Here is an 18,811-nt window from a genome sequence, read left to right on the forward strand (position 1 = left end):
GAATCCCACGCAGCCCAGAGAAACCAAGGTTGCAGACATGGAGACGGGGCTCAAGTTTCTTGGCATCAGCAAGAGCAGCAGTTTCTTGATCAGTTTTTTTAGTTCCGTCTTGGTTCGACTTGATGTGTACTGTTTCTTGTAATTATGCTTAAAATTTTGAGAGCTAAACTTCAGATATAAACTTTCTATTTAAGTGATTCTTCCCCCACCTTCTTGATGACTCAATTCGGTAAGCTTTTAAGTTAGACACGAAATATTTTATCAATCAAATTGTGCCATTTGTCAACATTTATCTAATGTTAACACATGTTGGACTTTATTTCTGTGCAGATACTGTTAATCGGATTGTCCATATATTCAATGTATAATCTAGTAATTGATTGTAAGCATTAGATCGGTGAAAGCATATGTGTCCACTCAAATTAAACAGCCCTGTGAAAATATTATTTTCATCATTCACATAACCAATCATTACAAAGTCTTCACAATGAATATATCCAACAGTTGTTTCCTCATAATTTGGTGGAAGATGCAGTAGCAGGACCTAGAGCTAGAGACTAATGAAACAACCTGAACATTTGGAATTGAAGTTTTCACTGATTCAACACTGTTATTTCTGTTGAACCAATTACTCACACAACTCTAGAGTGAAACAAAGGGGTTGATAACTCAATATACTTCTAGCCTATTGCAACAATATCAATTACAATTGATTTGAGCCTCTTTTCTGGCCCTGATTTCTGTCTCAGAATCTCCTCTGAAAGAGATATGTTGTAGAAAAATGATCCAAACTTTGCTTGCTGGCTTCTTTTTTGCTAATTCCAGAATGCCTGCTTCGAAGATGATCGACTTCACTGATACATATTTCTTTATTTCCTTTTCCACATTCTTCTTTCACATCTTTGCTTGTGACATTGTTTTAATTTGTGAATAGTTGGCTTCCCAGAGTAACTATTGTACCTTCACCTTCTACTGTTGTAAGCATGATCTCTTTCTCCAGTATCTGATCAAGCTCTATGGCTACCATCTCCATAGTTGGCCTCAATCTTCCCGGAAAGCTCATGCATCGCAACATCAGTCTGATCAAATCCCTCATGCCCTCCTCTGTAAAGCTCCCAACTAGCCGATGATCAACCATGTTGTTTGAATTCAGATGCCTTTCAACCTAGGTTTATACACAGGGAGTTTTTAACATTATAATGCAATTCTTATGCAAGTGTTTGGTGCAATTATTGTGGTACAGTTACGGTTTTCCTTATTTTAGCATCACATAAGTATGTGCAGAAGTCTGTACAAGTATTGTGTTTGGTGCCTTTTTTGTTTTTTTGGGCTTAGAAAGTATGTGCAAGAGAATTAGACCTGGGTAAAACTAAATAATCTGAATTGGCTGATAAAAATGCGTGAAGTTATATATCAACACTTCACTAGTTAAATAGTCAAGATCATCCAAGTTTAATTTATTATTAAGAATTCTACCCTATGCTTGGGATCTGCATCACAATTGCAATGGAAGAATTTCCTAAAGTTGCCCTAATCATAAATATTTGCCCGCTATTCCCTTTAGTGAAGAAGAAAATGGTCAAGAAATAACTTTCAGAGGGCTTTCCACTTTTTCCCTGTTGATTTATATGCATTTGTGAATATTGAGTTATAACGTCAATGAAGTCCTGCAGTCTCAAAACCCGAGAAACTTTTCAAGTTTTTTACCACAAAATCCTTAACCATCTAGAACAATCGCATCTCTTCTTTGCACTTGAATTAGTGAACATTGCTCTTACATACCCATGTCACTACGCTTTCACTGGATCCGAAGGCGCCCATATGAGAAGCATCCATTCCAGTTATGAGCTCCAATAGAAATACGCCAAAGCTGTACACATCACTTGTTTCAAAAAATCTACCCATTTTGACCATCCTAGACAACGGAATATGTATTGAATAAATCAGTATCAAAGACAATTTCATCATTGAAATATGCAGTTCTTCCCTGTAAGTGTTGAAACTAAATAAAAAGTTTGGCCAGAAGAGTTCGGTTTACTCTGGATCTCTGACAGCATTGGCACTTGTGGAAGATGGACCTGCATATTCAAATTTCCCCAGTAATATTGAGAGCCCTGCATCTGCAACTTTAGCAGTGAAGTTCTCATCAACCAAGACATTGGCTGTCTTGAAGTTTCCATGCACTAAGGGAGGGATTTGGCCATGCAAATAGCATACACCTGAAATGGAATACCGTTGTCATTTTCTATCTGCAGGTAACTTCTTGGAAAATGAAGGCGTCAGTACGAGAAAAGCTTAATGATGCTATAAGTTTCCAAAAAAGGATACCTTTTGCTGCCCCAAGAGCTATAGACAGCCTTTGCCTAAATTCCAGTTTTGGCATTCCTTCTTTTCCAGTGTCTGCCAAAACAAGTTCGGTTGACATACATAAATACATCTGAAAATCGAGATATATGCACCTTGAGTACAAAAATATTACCATATAAATGGTTACAGATGCTGCCATTTGGTAAATATTCAAAAATTAGCATTTGGTAGCTACCATCCTGGAAGTAGCCAAGAAGTGTAACAAGGTTCCTGTGATGAATTCTTGATAAGCCAATCACCTGTCATCATAATTTCAATCAGGCAAGAATAAAAAATAAATCAATTTCAAGGGTAAATTTTGACACTCCATGTTACAGGAATTGAGGAAACTTGTCCACATGGCACACAAGGAATCCATATTATTCTGTCAGATAATTATTAGGCACCAGATTCAGGCATTGCTTCGGAACTGAAAACTTGAAATGGTGTAGACAACAAGATGAAATTGAGGACCACTAGTTATATTCTTTATACACTCGAGATAAATTTATCCTAAAAATATGCACAGTTGATGAGGTGCATGCTGAAGAAATATTGGAGACAAATATTATCTTGGCTTTGAGTTTCATACTGTAACTTTGTTTTACCTCTTCAACAAATTCTCGTCTAGGAGCACCAGTCAGCCTCTTGACAGCCACAACAGTACCATCACAAAGCAATCCTTTATAGACCAGACCAAGGCTTCCACATCCAATGAGATTGCCCTCATCAAAATTTCTGGTAGCTTGTTCCAATTCTTCCAATCTGAATTGCCTTGCTTCCTGTGGTCCCGCTAGAGGTGGCGATGTGGACGACCTGGCTCCACCTCTTTTCAACTCCACTATATTGCTTTTGAGCAGCAAGTTAGAGGAAGAAGAATGGCAAGAGATTGAAAATTCCTCTATGTTTGACAATTACCTACTGCAGATGGATCTGAAGAACCCGTCTCTGAGTTCTTATTTGACGGCTTTTGACAATGTGAAATGCAGAACCAAAAAATTAAGCTGATTACCACCAAGAATGCTAGAATTCCTCCAACACCTCCAACTATGGCTGCAATTGAAGTTGCCATGCAGTAAAGAATCCACACCTTCCTCAGGAGATCTGCACATTGAACCTGTGATATGTAATGAATCTGTAAATAGATTTCCCAGGTCATGATCATGAACATGATTTAGTAACTGTCATCGTCTTAAAAATTAGCAACTTCTACCTCTAAACTAATGAAAGAAATCAGAACTGGCCCTAACTCTAAGGTAGAGAAGTTTCTTGACACTTGCTTCTCCTAAATTACCAAGTTCTTAAAGTACCTCGTTATGATAACAATCCCCAGAACTGCAAACTGGCTGATACAAGTCTATCAATTTGGGGAACAGCAGCTATGGAAAGGAGCAATGCTGCCATTTCTTTTTACCAGAGACAACTCATATGCATTTCAATGTACCCCACTTCAGTTGTCGTCCATGTCTTTGCATATTATCAACAGCATGGAAGCTAGGGAATCTAGTAAATAGGACGCATCATCCTTTCTTAGCAAAAGAATCCATTGATTGTGTTATATTCTCCAAGCTGACTGCAGCTTTTTCTTTTTTCTTATTCACTTTTTACCCTTGTTCCCACTTCCGAGTAGTTTTTTGGGGAAATTTCGATTGTGAAGGTAAAGGTGGTGAAAAGCGTAAGTGAAAAGAGAAGAAAAATTGAACATGATGTCAGTTCATTGCTCTTGCCCACCGACTCACTTGAACTAATCAATGTAGCATCATAGATTCCTTGCATACCTGACAAAAATATTTGTACTTAAAAGTTTCAGTACCTTTTAATCTGAGCAGAATGACCAGTGCTGCCGCAAAATACCGACTTCGCCACTTGGATTGTGTTTACAGCATATGATATTATTATTGATATCTGTCAAGTAATTCCACATAGTGCATTTTATTCGCAGAATACCACGTAGACAAAACAATTAGAATATACTTGTGTTAATATCCGTACAGGAAAGATGTGGCCAAAAGTTGGATGCCCATGTGAGGTGCTCCAACTCTAAGTGGGCTGTAAAGTTTGATTTTTACTAGGACGTGTACACTGACTGAGTCTGATTTTCTGTCGAACAGACAATGCAAGACATAATTATTGAATGGGATCGAGAGAAAGGTGGCTATCATTCCATGAAATCCCAATCTTTTCATTTCATTCACTATATCTGCCTTTTCGCCCCCCTCTTTTTTTCTTTTTTCTTTTTTTTTTTTGTCATCTGACCTGGAAAGATGAGGGTGATCGGTTATTACTCCCTGATACAGGACGAGTCCATTCCTAATAACAGATCATCACGACACAACAAGGCATCACAATAGCAAGACACGTAGGCTTTCAACTTCCGGGCAGGATGTCATTGTTCTGCTTTCCAGTGTATTAGTGACGGATGGAGATGAAGTATTTGTAGTTTACCCTGGTATGAATATGATGGCCTTTGTGGGATTTATATATTTTTTGAAAAATGTCGAAGACTTTGAGTTGTGATGTGTGAGATAATGAGGGGGAAGATTGTCTAGCTGTACAGTTCTGTTGTCACTCCCTCTCCTACTGTCTACTGTCCCATTTGTTTGTTTTGTATCTTTCCCTGAGTTTGTTTTCTTCAGAGTTGGGCTGTAAAGCAGATGGGGAATGGTGGAAGAGGGGTTGTCATGTTCTGAAGGACTCTAGGCTGAATGCAAGTGAGGCCTCTGTTCTTTCTTTCTCTCTCAAACACTGAAAGAGATTGATATTGTGGGGGAAGGGTCGATATCTCAAACAGGATATCATTTCGATCTGCTGTCTGTGTCCTTGGAAGCAAGTGGGGATGTTTGTTTTATAGGCTTTTTGTGGTACAAAGATTGTTCTTCCTCAACACCTCTCTTGTGTTTCATTAGCTTTTGTGCTTTTTGGTTGCTGTTGAATTAATGAAAGGAGTCTCCCCCTTCCCCCCCCCCCCCCCCCCCCAAATTTTCACTTTGTAAATCGCTTGATGATTTCCTCATCTGCAAGTTTGGTGTGGTAGATTACCTAAGTTAAAGTGGCGGGGTGGTAAGTGGCAAATGGCAATAATCTCATCATCAAGTGCTCTGGTCTTGTGATGGGGGACCATTTGATGTGAATGACTGCAACCACATACGTCCAACTAAATCCTACCAGTTAGGATTGTTGGATATAAGCTCCTTGACGCAACCCGGAAGTCAGCATATGCCTTTTGGGTTGGGTTGTGGGTTCAGTTTATATCCGGTGTGTGTGTGTTTCTTAACTAAGGTATGAGAGGAACAAAAAACAGGCGAGGTGTGTAGGTGTGTGGTGTGGGTTCTTCCTTAAGGCTCTAAGCCATCCCCGTCCCCTCTCCCTCAGTTCTATCCCACATCGATAGAGAGAGGTGTGCGTGTGTTGGATATAAGCTCCTTGACGCAACCCGGAAGTCAGCATATGCCTTTTGGGTTGGGTTGTGGGTTCAGTTTATATCCGGTGTGTGTGTGTTTCTTAACTAAGGTATGAGAGGATTGTAGCCTTGTTCTCTTTGTTGTACGACTTGGTGATGAAACGTGATTATAGAGAGCATTCGGAATCAGCAAAAGCCACTTCTTGATAGATTATGAATTTTAGCTTTTTTTTTTTTAACTATTGAAAAAACTATAGTTTAAATACACAAGCAAATAAGAACGTCAAAAAACTGATTATCCAAAATCAGATTCTATAATCAACCGAGAACAAGCCTTGTAATTCACTCTAGATCATCAAATCACCATTGTGCCATTCTCATGTACACTGCTTCTTCTTCTTTTTTTTTCTTTTTTTTTTTTTGTATTTTTGAAATTTAACACTTTAAATCATTCAATATGCATAGTCTTTACACCAGTGACTTGAGCCATGGTTCGCCATTGCAGGTCGCGGTAGCGTCGTGGTCTAGATTGTTTCACATCCGTCGCGACATATCGGGTGATACACACATTATAACACATGAAAGTTTTCAAAAATTTTGAAAAAAAATTACTAAGATTAGAAAATACCAAAAAATGTATAATTTTAAAAAATATCCGAGTTGACTCAGATATATCGATCGATATCATACATCACGGATTCGAATCGACCAATATCGACCGAATCAGAGCAAGTCATTGCGGATATGGTAATATCTGCGATTCGAGAATCAATACTGATTCCCACCGTTTCGGTTACGATTTAACCGATACGTATCGGTATCGGCGGATATTCCAAACCATGACTTGAGCGACCACAGAATATGATGGGGCCAGTCTATTTGGGGACTGAGAGACTTGGTGCCTCGGAAATCCACTTTCTCATGAGCCATAAAAGAAGTTCAGGTTCCATTCTGTGGGCAACATTGAATACAAAATTGACAGTTAGATGTCAGTTCTAGTTCTATGCTACTTTTTTACTCAGAGATGCTGATCGAACAAGGAGCAGCAGCAATCGTGAGGCAACTGCGTAAATGTGTTTCCTCCGGCAACCCGTTTTAGATCACTTTCACCATGAACTGTTGACGACGTGCATTGTCGAATTTTGAACTAGTGATCTGCTCTGCATGGTTGGTTTCAAGTCTTACAACATACATCCGAATGCATAGATGTATAGCACCCGCAATTCAAACCCAAACATCATATTGCAATAATGTAGCACCCAGAAAAAAAAAAAAAAAAAAAGAGTACTACCCTTTTAAAAGAGTATATTTTCATTTCCCCAACTTTTCCACCCTTTGCTTACGCAGGTTAGATCACATTTCCTCTTCTCTGATTGTACGAACTGCAATTGAATGTACTGTGGGAATCAAAGAAGTGGAAGCGTCACAAACTTAGCCCTGTATGGCAAGGTCCTTCTTCTGGAATCTTGTTATGGTTCAGAAATTATCAGTTTGGCTTTTGCTTGCAAGTGCAGCCTCTTTACTTTTTTTGGTTTTGTTTTTACTTCTTGATGTGTCACATCCTGCTCAAGTACTTTTCCTCTTCATCTGCATCTCTGTGTAACCAAATCAGACATGATTTCAATTTTCAAGCAACCACCAATAAAGTTGCCTTGCCAAAAACACTAAAGGCTGAAACTGTAGTGAATGATGGAAGATAATTAAAACAATAGGAGGTAAGCTGCGTCCCTCTAAAGATCATAGTGAAATCTCGAAAGGTTCTTTGCAAAGAAGACAGCTTTTCTGATGCTAAGCCTACCCTTCGCAAAAGGAAATCTTTACGAGTTAAAGGCCCCCCCAAAAAAAAAAAAGAGTTTGGAGTAAACTTACAGTAACATAATCCTGTCCGAGTAAATTGGCAGCTAAAGACTTGGGATCCATCCTATTTTCTAGAAAAGAAGAAAAAGGGCACCCCAACCAAGAGTATCTGGAGACAACAGAGTCCTCTACTCAATTCTAAAGATGAAGACTGGATCCTTTATGGCTTCTCATGTACATTTTTTAGGTAGTTTTCGTCGTCTTCTTGCAGGCTATTAGCCACCATTGGACAAAAGTGCCTCAAATAATTCCAAATTCTACGAAGAATATGTGCCAGTCTCTGAATATCCATTTAATCAACCCAAACAGGGTATCATGCCATCCATCCCTTTGTATTCCCTCAACGAGAGTAGGCGTAAGAATTTATACTCATTAAAAAAAAAAATCATTCAACTGAAACTCTACAACGTGAGAGCCTTATGTAGAAAAAAAAAATTCTGGAACTTTATCACCCTCAGATTCAATTATTCTTAAGGGCCATTTAGAGTCAAAATAAGAACGCATAAATTCTACTTTATACACTTACATGAAAACAGTCTCTCAGACAAGTCAAAGTTAAATTCAATACCCACTGTGGGTGAAAACTCCTGACAAGTAAAACATACATTCATCAACCATTGTAGATATGGGGACCCTTAAAACAAAGGAGAGGTCAACAAAAACAGATCTTTCATCCTGGCATATTTACAAGTCTACACGAGCTGCATCTGTTAACCTAACATCAAATAACATAGGAAAATTAGCAGTTTCTTTGGTATCTCTACAGTTACCAAGCCAAGTTACTACCACATTTATGCACTAAATTACCAGCCGCACTCTCTATTCTTGTTAGAACTGACAAGAAAGCACACAATTGGCCGAAGCTAAAAGTCTGGATCTTTATGCTTTCCCTTTTTGGGGACTTCAACCCCATTACCCTTCTTCTTCTGGTTCTTCCTCTTCCTGAAGAAGATTCTCTCTGTTGTCATGAGCCCAGAAACCACGCACATCTATAAGCATGCTCGCAACAGTCCCACCCTGTTTGCAAGCTAGTAGATCAGCCAATGTTATCCTCAAGGGGTCCGCTGGCTTCACCATATCCCAAATTTCATCCCTCACATCCTCAATGCACAATTCATAATTCCCTCCCTCAATCCATTTCTGATGTACATCCCTGTTTCATATATCCAGAAAAAACCTTAATTTCAACTGATGAAACTATAGTCACATGTGAAAGACATTCAGCAACTAGAGAGTTGAATTTATTCTCCATGTAGTGAATGGATAACGTCATTTAGCTTGAGACCTGTAGAACTTGCTCAAGAACCACAAGCAGGAAATCACACAGATTTTTTTGTAGGAAGACTATATCAGGAAACATCTTAACTTTTTGATGCTCCCCTTCTTTGCTTCCTTAGCAAGTTGGCTTTTAATTTTTTTCAAAGTTGACTTGACAGAAGATACGTTTACAATGACACAATGTCTCTTTCACCCAACAAGAGAAATCACTTGATGGTAATAAGGAAGACCTCCATAGAGCTACCCAATCAATTACAGGAAAGTATGTTTACCTGAATAATGTGTGAATATCAGCTGTTGTGAGACACCCCTTCCCATGAAGGTCAAGACACCGAAACAAATACGTTAGTCCTTCTGGAGTGTCTTTGTTCTCTAGTGCCAGAACAAAATCAAGAAAACTCTCAAAATCCATCTCCCGGGAATTACCACCCCCAGTCTTCCCTCGTCGGACATGCTCATCAAAAACTAGGTGAAGCCAATGGACAATAAAAGTGAACATCAACATTAGGACTTTAAATGTGACTATTTTCCAAATCACAAAAATAGCTCTTTGCCTCTTCTTTTCGTTGTATGCCTAAGCAGGATATTTATAATGCAAAAATCTCATTGTATTCCTAAGCAGTATATGTATCATCCATCTTATCATGATCCGAAGTGAAGGGACCTTGAGATCTTTACAAAAAGGACATCAGGGTCCTGTGTCAAGACATATTAAAAAGCCTAGTGAGCTGTCACTAAGAAGACAAAAGAACACAAGGTCGAGTTCACCAGCAGTCTACTGTAAACCAAATTAACAAGTGAAGAAATTGGGTGAACTTGGTATGCTTGTCGTAGCAAAGATAGGTAGAAACTTGTACTGACTACAAAGCAGTGTACCACATTCCAACTCATAAGTTGCTTTGAGTAATTTTTTGAGCAATAACATGAAGAGAGTGCTTCCAGCATTACTATTCAAGTTAATTTCTGTTTTGAACTGCATTTAAACTGAATTAGTATGTATAAGCTGTGGCAACATAGGCGTGAAAAAGATTAATTTGCCTTGGAAAGCAAATCTAAAGGGGCCTTGTAGAAGTTGAAAAATGATGATGTATTTCAAGAGTTTTAATCAGCAAACACAGACAATACATACAAAATTTCCAAGCTAGTGCCCATGCATTATAACTGCAGTACGGTAGGGGAATTTAGTTGTAATACCTAACATGGGAAAGAAGGATTGTCTAGCTTACTGTCTTACCTCTCTCGATGAAAATATCTGTTAATGTACCATCCGCATATTCTCGAAGCTCTTGTTTGCTTAAGGTTCCATTCATGTCCTTGTCAAGTGCAAGGAACATATCTATAAAATGAACGATAGAAACCCATGTCAGATAAACTACAAAAAGGGTTAGTATGGGAAACAACAAAATTAGAAAACAATTATGACCTTAAATACTTGGTAACTTAAACAGGAAATGTACCCAGAATGTTTCAAGATATAGACATTATTGATGATAGTGCAGTAAGAATAAATATTTCAGTATTATAGTGCAGTAAAGAGGTTCTCAACTATCCCCTCCATTTTCAAAATTCAAAGCTAGAAATCTAAGAAGTGTTAAACGCTACTCCAGATAGCACTAGAGTTACACATCTTAAAACTTGAGGACCCCAAAAAGAGCTTAATAGGTGGCAGAACAAGAATAGGGTATTGCACATGTAAAATATTTTGAAGGCAGGAAAATTCTTAGGTACTCACCACAAATGCGCTGAGCAGAAGTCAATGAGAACCAATTTTCGGCTTGTTCAGTATCAGTAACTTCTTCCTCGCTTTCCTAATAGATCATAAGAATACATGCTTATCAACACCTACCTCAAAAGCAAATCCCAGTAGACCATAGCTAGACTTAGTAACAGTGGAGATGAATGAAAGGATCAAAATTTGACGTTTTGTATTGTTGAGGGGCCATTTTGAGACTTGAAATAAATGAGGGGCAAAAGTTGACCATTGAAATAGTTTTGGAGCTCCCTCGTTAGTTTACCCTTTTCAGTTGTAGAAAAATAAAACTAAGTGTAATTACGTTTACAATATAATTTACTTCTGATTCGATTTTGGTTGTAGGAAATTGCAGCATGCCAATAAGTGAATTTTGGGTGCAAAGTTCGCGTATCATTTGATGTTACAAAAAGTGCAAAATAAAGAGAATGCACAAAAGGGCCCGTCATAGCATAAATCTCACTCCTCAAAAATTGTTGCATATTTTCAACAGAATAATTCTTTTCAGTACGTGCAGTCCCAAATTTATGTTAAGATCAAGAACAAGTTCTTTTAAAGAAATCTAGAATATCCAAGTACTTACCTGGTGTAGTTCCATTAGCTCCTGGAGACAGTTACTAAGAAGCACCTTCTTTATGCATGCCTTTCCTATTAAACACAATACAGTCATTAAAGCAATTCTTCTCCCATCCTAAAATGCAAAGCAACATATCTGGAGAAGCAAGCAAGTGTAAAAAGTTAAATCAAGTAGTTAGCTCCAGAAATCACAAGCCAGAAATAGAAGTGCAACATGATGTAAGAGCAAAAATTCATTCTTGTAGACAAATAATGATTGGGCCATTGAAAAGGAGAGCTACTAAAGCAACAATACATTGAATGATAGAATTTGAGTCACAGCCACAAGATTATCATGGCAAACCTCGTCTATTGGGGTCACAGAAGAAGAAAAACTTGTGTGCAGCTATACGGCAGTACATTTGAACAAAAGCAGCAGGCATGTCCCGGAGCTGTGCCAAATTTGGAATAAGACCTCGTATATAGGCTTCCATTTCCTATTATGTAAACAGTAGGTCAGTGACGCTTGAAAATTGATATGCTTGCAGTAAATGACAGCTATACTGTGAAAAAGAGCTGCATTTTGATGTTGGCCAAGAACTTTGAGAACCCTACATGAGGTTGAAGGAAGCCATCAGAATCCTCATCAAGCTCACTCATATCAATCCTGGCCTGAGTAAGTGATACCTGGAAAGTACATTGTGCAAAATAATTTTATGCCTCTGCATATAAAGGGGAGCAAGAGAATGCACTGCTATCAAAAAGGACAAACAAGAAAATCATGATTAAAGTTGAACGTCCAGGATTTTGTTTCCCTTCATAACCTTTAATCCAGGAATTTGTTTTCTTCAACTTTTATACTAGCGCCCATGCTTATATCACATGGAGCGCGTCTTGCACTCAAATAAATGGACGCCTTGAAATCAAGATTAAAAAAGAATTTTATAATGTTGAGAAAAACTTTTAATCGAAATATTTTTAATGGGTAAAAAGAGGAAAAGAATGAGAGGCAAAACTCATCAATGAGCACCACGGGATACAACTTACTGTGCGCATCACATAAAGGTAAAAAGGCAGAATAGCAATTCTCCCAGATTCATCCTTCTCAAACTTCATGAAATTTGAAGGACTGAAAAATCGCCGACACTTGGAGCCTATTTGTTCTGTACATACAGAAGCAATGTGGCAAAAGTCTTCATAATTCATCTAAAAGATGACAAACAAAACAGTATCAGCATATTTACAAGGATGTCAAGGAATTGCAGGTAGAAAATAAGTAATTCACAAAATCAGCCATGCTAATCAAGGAACTACTACTTAATAGTACATTTTCACACGAGAAAAAATATCACTAGGAGGATAATATCCCAATATAACCAGCTGAACATATTCTAAACATTAGCAAAGAGACAAGAGTGTTCAATAAGAAAGACCTTAATTTGAAAGCTAACGCCAGAAGTTTTGACTGCTGTTTTTTTTACTTTTCCCTTATGTTACTTGTACAAACAATCTAAACATAAAAGGCCACGTTCTTCTCTGCGTAAAAGCAGTACCAGTTAGAGTTACAACCTAAGCATATATAATTGAACTGAGATGGTTAAGTAATCATGCAGAGACAGAAAGGAATAACAAGAACAAAAGAGGGTGGCATTGCAGCAACTTATTCATGTAACAAGCAGATAATCGGACAGTTAATTGTATTACAGACCTTTTCAGCTCCAGTTGCATCATCGATCACACAATTCTCACGTAGACAAACCCACATTGCATCCAGATCATCAGCATTTAGCAAATTATCAGATTGTTTCTGTACAACACAAACAGCAAGGTTATTCGACCTTTGGAATCTAATCTCATGCATGTCTAGTAGCCCAACTGACGGATTGATGTACTAAAAGACATAAAGACATTCATAAAACAAGGTCCCATGGTCCAAGGTTTTGATCCTTCAAAAAATCTATTAAAGAAGAATCATATGTTTTTTAACGTCTAGGAAATGATAAAATATCTTAAGCGGCAGAAAAGAAAATGTTACCTTCAGAAATCGATATTTTGCTAGGCGCTCCACCCTATGACTGATAGATCCTTCTTCAGGTTTCTGAATATCGAGAACACATACATATGAGGTAGAAGATAAAGAACAAATCATCCAAAAAGAAATCAATGCTGCAACATGAACATGAAGAGTAATAAAACTAGACTAGAAAAGCTTCTCTGTCCAGAAATTTTGCTCCTTGCCTAGTAAGATATACACATGTCTCTCAACAAATTGAACCAAAAGATAGACTATAGATTCAAAACTAATACTTTAGTTCCATTCCTACATCAGAATAGTTATAAAATGTGATCTTACGAAATGGGACCACTTTATAGAAACAATTTTAGTAGACACCTTCTTATAGAAGCTTGGAATTGTCCCAGCTTCAGCACTCTTTTGTTGCTTCTCCTTAAAAATATCCAGCAAAATTCTCTTTGTTTCAAGCTCTGTAAGTAGAACAATATAAATGAGAGAATGTCCAGATGCAAATCAATTAGCTCAAGAGAGACTACAGACTGGGAAAAAAAAAAAGAGAAAGAAAGAAAGAAAAAAATTCATTTCTTAGATCATTTCCACTAAGAATAATCGCAACCGAAAATAAAAAATAGAATTGCACAAACACCGATTTATTGGAAAATATATGTGATCAGACGAGTTATTCAGAAAAATTTACGAACCCATGACGGCTTCGGAGCCTAGCCCAGAGTCGGATCCGACGTAGCGGCGGAGGTTACGGACCCATAGCATGGACGAGGCTGGTGGGATCTTCCTAGCAGGCCCACCGGAGGCGGCGGCGTCGTGGCCTTCTCCATCGATTGACCCGCAGTACATCGCCGGTGACTAAGCCTCAAAGCTCAGAGACTCGGCTACTCAGCTCCGAATCAAAAACCAAATCCTCAGCGGGTTCACTTCAAACAAGATGGAGAGCAAATGACGACTTTAGAGAAAACTTCAGATAGGGCGGAGGATACGTCTCTCTACGTAGCGCACGCTTTTACCGAGCTAGAGAAACTCTCATATTTTCTTGACTCACTCCTTTACTGAGCTAATTATACTTTTGCCCAGAAAAGTTCCAAATATTGCTATTTTATCCCTTGAAAGATCCATAAAGAAAATGGAAAAGAAAAGAGTACACTCAAACGTTGTTTCGTTACTTTCGTAGGAGGGGAGGATTCTTTTTTTCCTTTTATTAGAGCTCAAGAAAATATAGTCATGGACAATCGAATTATTTGCTATATATTAATGAAATTCACCTGCATCTCTTTTTTTTTTTTTTGTCCTGTCGATACGATAGAATTCCTATAACCTAAACTAGCCTATTCTAAGGAGAGGGGAAGGGGACTCGATGTGAGTAGAAATTTCATCGAAACTAGTACCGTTACATATTACAACAAATTTTGTGAAATTCCTATAATCTAAACTAGCCTATTCTAAGGGGAGGAGAAGGGAACTTGATGTGAGTAGAGACTTCATCGAAATTAATACCGTCACATATTATAACAAATTTTGTGAAAGACAAATTTTGTGAAAGGCATGGCTCGTACCTTGACCTCCGCACCATCATGCCTAAGAAGGCTTAGGATGACCACTGCATCTCAAAGGAGCTGAAAACAAACTACTACTTAGCCACTGCACCTAAATTCCTGAACTGCAGCTAGACAAAGGCCCCACATCAAAATTTCTAGACAGAAACGCTCGAAAAACTAGCCCTGCTGAATGCCCAGTCGCCAAAAAAAAAAAAGAATGCCCAGTCGCCTGTCTTGTGCGTAAATTCATTAAGCTGCATATGTAAGAAACGCGTGCAGGCACATTTTACTCTCTTAAAATTTCTAAGATTCACTCTCTTAAAATTTGTAAGAAGTACATCCAAAACTATGGAGTATAGGGCCACATTTTACCTCAATTCTTTACAAGTTCTAAATGTTCCAAGATACATTAAGCACACAGTTTCTTGTGTGCTCAATTCATATAACCAGAGCAAAAATGATACATTCCCATGGCCTTCCGACTTAAGGCGGAGCGAAGAATTTAAAGACTTTCTTTCTTTCTTCCAGGGATAATTTCCCCACTGAACTTTTTGGGATATATATATATATATTGGGGAACTTCAAGAGCCAGTGTGCATCATTTTTTGCTAGGAGGTTTCTGGTTGAAATGGCAGACTTCAGATGCAGCTAACATATGGCATGCAGACCGGCCACTTGAAAACCTTGTAAGCCATTCTGTATCATTTTTCCCCAAGAGATTTCTGGTTGAAGTTGCAGATATACAGTACGCAGATTTGGTCAATCAACAGCTTGACAAAAAATATTGCCAGCTTTCCTGTGCATCTTTGACAGACCTTTACAGGATCAACACTGTTGACCACCTCAACTTTGTTGGGCATGTCTAAACAAAGAAAACTTTTCGAAAATCTGATATATCTTACCTTCTCAGTCAGCAGCTCTGAATCCCCAAGAAATCAATGCCTGTAGCCGAAACTGCCAGCATCTTTTGGACAACTTTCACTGAAAATAGGATGTCCACTGCTGAGGAATTTAACTGGAGATCCGCCCACAATGACCATCACCATGCAGTTCTTCACAAAACTTGTCTTAAATTCCTAGAGGGCATGCATTTCTCTTTGCTGTCAACCTAGCCAGCACACAGCTCTAGAGAAGCAAATCAGCCACTCCAATGATGTTATTCAACCAACCTTTTGTACTTCACTATACAATCATAAGCATCCATACAGAATGAGCTTTCTGCAAAGCATCTGGAGAAGCATAGACAGGGCAGGCAAACACATTAGTTTGAGGCAACTTACAGTCAGCAGGCAACAGCACAAGCTCAATATTGAAAACATAAGAGTGCGTTTCTAAACAAAGCTTGCGCTTAGCGGTTACAATATAGCTGTAAAAATATTATACCTGAGTTCATGCCAAAACATCTCTGTTCTTTCATGCAGGAAAGGTCGCAGAGGTGCAAGAAAATCATTATGAACTCCAAGTTGTCCCAAAGAACAATGTTGCTCTTGTTGATATGTAGAAATAAAAAGTGAGGTTACAACATGGACAATCACAGAAGGATCCGGATCTTCAAGAATAGCATGCAGCTCCCTCCTTATCCAGGGTTCTATTCTCTGTAGTAATACTCTTTTCGCATCATAGCTTCCCATTAATTGCTGATATCAGAATGCATATGAAAATTTTGCTTGAAGTCAGTTTCATGACATGTGCATCAGTAAGAACATAGTTCAACAACACAGTTAGTCTAGTTCCAATCATTTCAACTATTAGCAATGCCAATGAATTGAATTAACAAGATTGCAGCAAGACTGTTGTACTCAAACTATAACATGAACAAGACATGCCAATTACCAATACATTACCAACCACATTACCGTTGCAAAGAAGATAAAAAGACATTCACAGTTGATCAATTTCCATGTTGTAATTAATGTTTGAAATTGAAACCTTAGACCTCAGTTTGGTTGGATTAGGAGATACAAAAGAAACCCAATCAGAAGTTTTATTGATCTCTTGCTGACACAAGCAGTTGTCGGACTTTGATATATGAGACAATTCCTGTTTCAGGCCTGGAGTTCAACTTTTTTCTTCCCACCCAAATTTCCCTCATTTACGAAACAAAGGACAGGAGATATTGGTAGCATGCTCTAAAAACATACCGCCGTGAGACAATTGTTGGAAGAAAATGGAACAGCTTGCAACTGCTGTCTGTATATGCTGCAATCAGAATAATATTAAACCTCAAGTTAGTCTACTGGGAAATGCTTGATGTTTCATGTAGTACATATAAGAACCAATATCCACACATTCCAATTAGAGGTCCAGCAGAAAACAAGCATGGTAGAGGGCATTCTCTGAAAATTAAGCAAAGCACAAACCTATGTCTGGGCATATTAAACTCATTATCTATTAATACCTCTAATAAGCATAACAAATAGTTGCATAAGTGGAACAATTGCGGTGGAAATGAATGTCCCAAAAGAAGAAAATTTGTTGGGCGTGCACAGATATATGAGACTACAAGGACATAAAAATAAAAGTTAAAAGAAAGAAAAAATCAACACTAATTGACACCCAACGAGACTGTCCAATTCACCTTGATGCCAGAACTTGCAATCCAACCAATCAGCAAAAGCATAGATAAGACTCCAGATTGTTACCAGAGAAGATCAACTCCTCATTTATATGTAAATAGCTGAACAGTCCAGAACATCCTAACACTTAAAAAGCTAAAGGACTAGGCTTAAATGCTGTAAGACACTCCAAAGTTATCAATTCCATGATCTAGAGCGAATGAGTACAATGCCATTATTATTGCTGTCCTCATCTCTCCTAAAGTTATACCTTAAAATCCGTTACATTGTTCTTCAACCAGGTAAAGTTTTCCGCTTTTCAATGCTAATGGAATACAGTTTTGAACCCTATAAACTTCAACATGAATGTCATACAGCATATAAACTATCATTTGGATACATTAAGCTAAAGAAGCATTAATACAGAACAAGACCTGGCACGCCACCGGAGAACTCTTTCAGAAATGACATCAGGATGCTCATCCTGTCGTTGCCCAAATGATCGCAGCCTTGGCAATGGCCTTGTTCTCAAGCTTAAAGCATTAAACTCTTCTCTGGATCTTCTAATTAATCTAATAACAATATGTAGCGACACAATCAAAACAAAATTGACGATGGAAAATAAAATCAGCCACATTATAAAAGTAAAGATTCGCAAACTTTGAGCTTGACTAAAACTTCTCATACCAAGAAGATTCCAATTTTATTCAAAATCACATTTTTCACAAATTAAACTAAAATGAAAATTCTAACGAAATTAGCTGTCCAAAATCAACACAGCCAAGTTAAATAACAGAAAAACACAATTCACAGTTTATTCTATCGTTTTCTCCGACGTTAATTAAACAATAAAAAACTAGAGGCAGCAATCAACTACACAAATTCACAAATTGATAGAATTTTCCAATATTTTTTCTTATCACTTCCTAAAAAAAGAAAATATTAATCAAGGAGAAACAAAGAAACAGAATGAATTAAAGTAAAAAACTGAGACCTTTGGCGTTCAAGTAAACGGTGTCGTCGTCTGGCGTAAATTTCCTGCAGAATGAAGCCTTTTTCGTCTGTTGGAGCTGACAATTTTTCTTTCTGGAATGCTTGAGAAGAGGGACTGAAGTTACAGTACCAGGAATCGAAGTCGGCGTTGCAAAGAGGGCACTTGCGCTTGAAATTACTCCATTTGCGGATGCAGCCGACGCAGTAGGAGTGCGTGCAGGGTATCACCACCGCTGCTCGGCGGTGCTCCATGGCGGAGAGGCATATGGAGCAAGATTTTCCGGCGATCGATTTCTCTAATGATCTTGGGGTCAAAGTTCTGGGCTGATGCTTATAGGATTTGCCTATGCGTGAAGGGGACGGTGAATCCATGGGAACGTGAGACGAAGAGAGAGGGAGAGAGATTGAATTCATTACTTTGTGGTGCGGAGTCGGTGATGTTTCAGAGTCTAAACAGTAAAGAAGGCGTGGTTTTTTCCATATGCTTTTTACCAGCGCCTTTAGTTAAACAAG

General features: G+C 38.2%; 3 protein-coding genes and 1 non-coding gene across 7 annotated transcripts; all 4 read right to left on the reverse strand.

The window, feature by feature from the left end:
- Positions 1 to 422: 422 nt before the first annotated feature.
- On the reverse strand, positions 423 to 4,258 carry LOC140003654 (probable serine/threonine-protein kinase PBL21). 3 transcript variants are annotated; one of them, XM_072081707.1, is made up of 8 exons: positions 4,160 to 4,258; positions 3,265 to 3,463; positions 2,955 to 3,187; positions 2,480 to 2,606; positions 2,329 to 2,400; positions 2,039 to 2,219; positions 1,783 to 1,915; positions 423 to 1,165 (listed from the first exon to the last, which is right to left on the reverse strand). In XM_072081707.1, exons 2-8 carry the CDS (start codon positions 3,416 to 3,418, stop codon positions 920 to 922), a joined length of 1,146 nt encoding a protein of 381 aa, XP_071937808.1. In that variant the 5' UTR covers positions 3,419 to 3,463; positions 4,160 to 4,258; the 3' UTR covers positions 423 to 919. The 3 variants fall into 3 exon arrangements, with proteins under 3 accessions (XP_071937808.1, XP_071937809.1, XP_071937807.1); XM_072081708.1 differs by lacking the exon at positions 4,160 to 4,258 and adding an exon at positions 3,657 to 4,046 and having other exon boundaries at positions 3,265 to 3,450; XM_072081706.1 differs by lacking the exon at positions 4,160 to 4,258 and adding an exon at positions 3,657 to 4,043.
- A 3,885-nt stretch (positions 4,259 to 8,143) lies between these two features.
- Positions 8,144 to 14,227, reverse strand: LOC113738128 (probable serine/threonine-protein phosphatase 2A regulatory subunit B'' subunit TON2). Its single transcript, XM_027265317.2, has 12 exons — positions 13,902 to 14,227; positions 13,579 to 13,670; positions 13,222 to 13,284; positions 12,895 to 12,993; positions 12,234 to 12,392; positions 11,802 to 11,873; positions 11,551 to 11,683; positions 11,215 to 11,279; positions 10,614 to 10,689; positions 10,116 to 10,217; positions 9,154 to 9,346; positions 8,144 to 8,756 (listed from the first exon to the last, which is right to left on the reverse strand). Exons 1-12 carry the CDS (start codon positions 14,053 to 14,055, stop codon positions 8,516 to 8,518), a joined length of 1,449 nt encoding a protein of 482 aa, XP_027121118.2. The 5' UTR covers positions 14,056 to 14,227; the 3' UTR covers positions 8,144 to 8,515.
- On the reverse strand, positions 8,868 to 8,984 carry LOC140038198 (small nucleolar RNA snoR104). Its single transcript, XR_011841993.1, has one exon. It is a non-coding gene; the product is annotated as a small nucleolar RNA snoR104 (small nucleolar RNA).
- Positions 14,228 to 15,034: 807 nt separating the features above from the next.
- Positions 15,035 to 18,737, reverse strand: LOC140037498 (uncharacterized). Of its 2 annotated transcripts, XR_011841386.1 has the most exons (6): positions 18,300 to 18,737; positions 17,740 to 17,877; positions 16,892 to 16,949; positions 16,134 to 16,387; positions 15,653 to 15,979; positions 15,035 to 15,565 (listed from the first exon to the last, which is right to left on the reverse strand). XR_011841386.1 is itself a non-coding variant. In XM_072081715.1 (5 exons), exons 1-5 carry the CDS (start codon positions 18,710 to 18,712, stop codon positions 15,907 to 15,909), a joined length of 936 nt encoding a protein of 311 aa, XP_071937816.1. In that variant the 5' UTR covers positions 18,713 to 18,737; the 3' UTR covers positions 15,035 to 15,906. The 2 variants fall into 2 exon arrangements, 1 of the variants encoding a protein (XP_071937816.1); XM_072081715.1 differs by having other exon boundaries at positions 15,035 to 15,979.
- Between the last annotated feature and the right edge of the window lie 74 nt (positions 18,738 to 18,811).

Source organism: Coffea arabica, chromosome 3c, assembly GCF_036785885.1.
Source record: "Coffea arabica cultivar ET-39 chromosome 3c, Coffea Arabica ET-39 HiFi, whole genome shotgun sequence".
Taxonomy (NCBI): Eukaryota; Viridiplantae; Streptophyta; class Magnoliopsida; order Gentianales; family Rubiaceae; genus Coffea; species Coffea arabica.

Coding starts and splice junctions, on each gene's coding strand:
- LOC140003654 (XM_072081707.1), bottom strand. CDS start 3,418: ATGGCAACTTCAATTGCAGCCATAGTTGGAGGTGTTGGAGGAATTCTA. Junction 3,188..3,264: donor TTCAGATCCATCTGCAGTAG/GTAATTGTCAAA, acceptor AAAGCAATATAG/TGGAGTTGAAAAGAGGTGGA. Junction 2,220..2,328: donor AGCTCTTGGGGCAGCAAAAG/GTATCCTTTTTT, acceptor ATTCCATTTCAG/GTGTATGCTATTTGCATGGC.
- LOC113738128 (XM_027265317.2), bottom strand. CDS start 14,055: ATGTACTGCGGGTCAATCGATGGAGAAGGCCACGACGCCGCCGCCTCC. Junction 12,994..13,221: donor CAAAATATCGATTTCTGAAG/GTAACATTTTCT, acceptor TGTGTTGTACAG/AAACAATCTGATAATTTGCT. Junction 12,393..12,894: donor ATGCAACTGGAGCTGAAAAG/GTCTGTAATACA, acceptor GTCATCTTTTAG/ATGAATTATGAAGACTTTTG.
- LOC140037498 (XM_072081715.1), bottom strand. CDS start 18,712: ATGAATTCAATCTCTCTCCCTCTCTCTTCGTCTCACGTTCCCATGGAT. Junction 17,878..18,299: donor CGTTTACTTGAACGCCAAAG/GTCTCAGTTTTT, acceptor TATTGTTATTAG/ATTAATTAGAAGATCCAGAG. Junction 15,980..16,133: donor ATGTTTTGGCATGAACTCAG/GTATAATATTTT, acceptor ATGCTTCTCCAG/ATGCTTTGCAGAAAGCTCAT.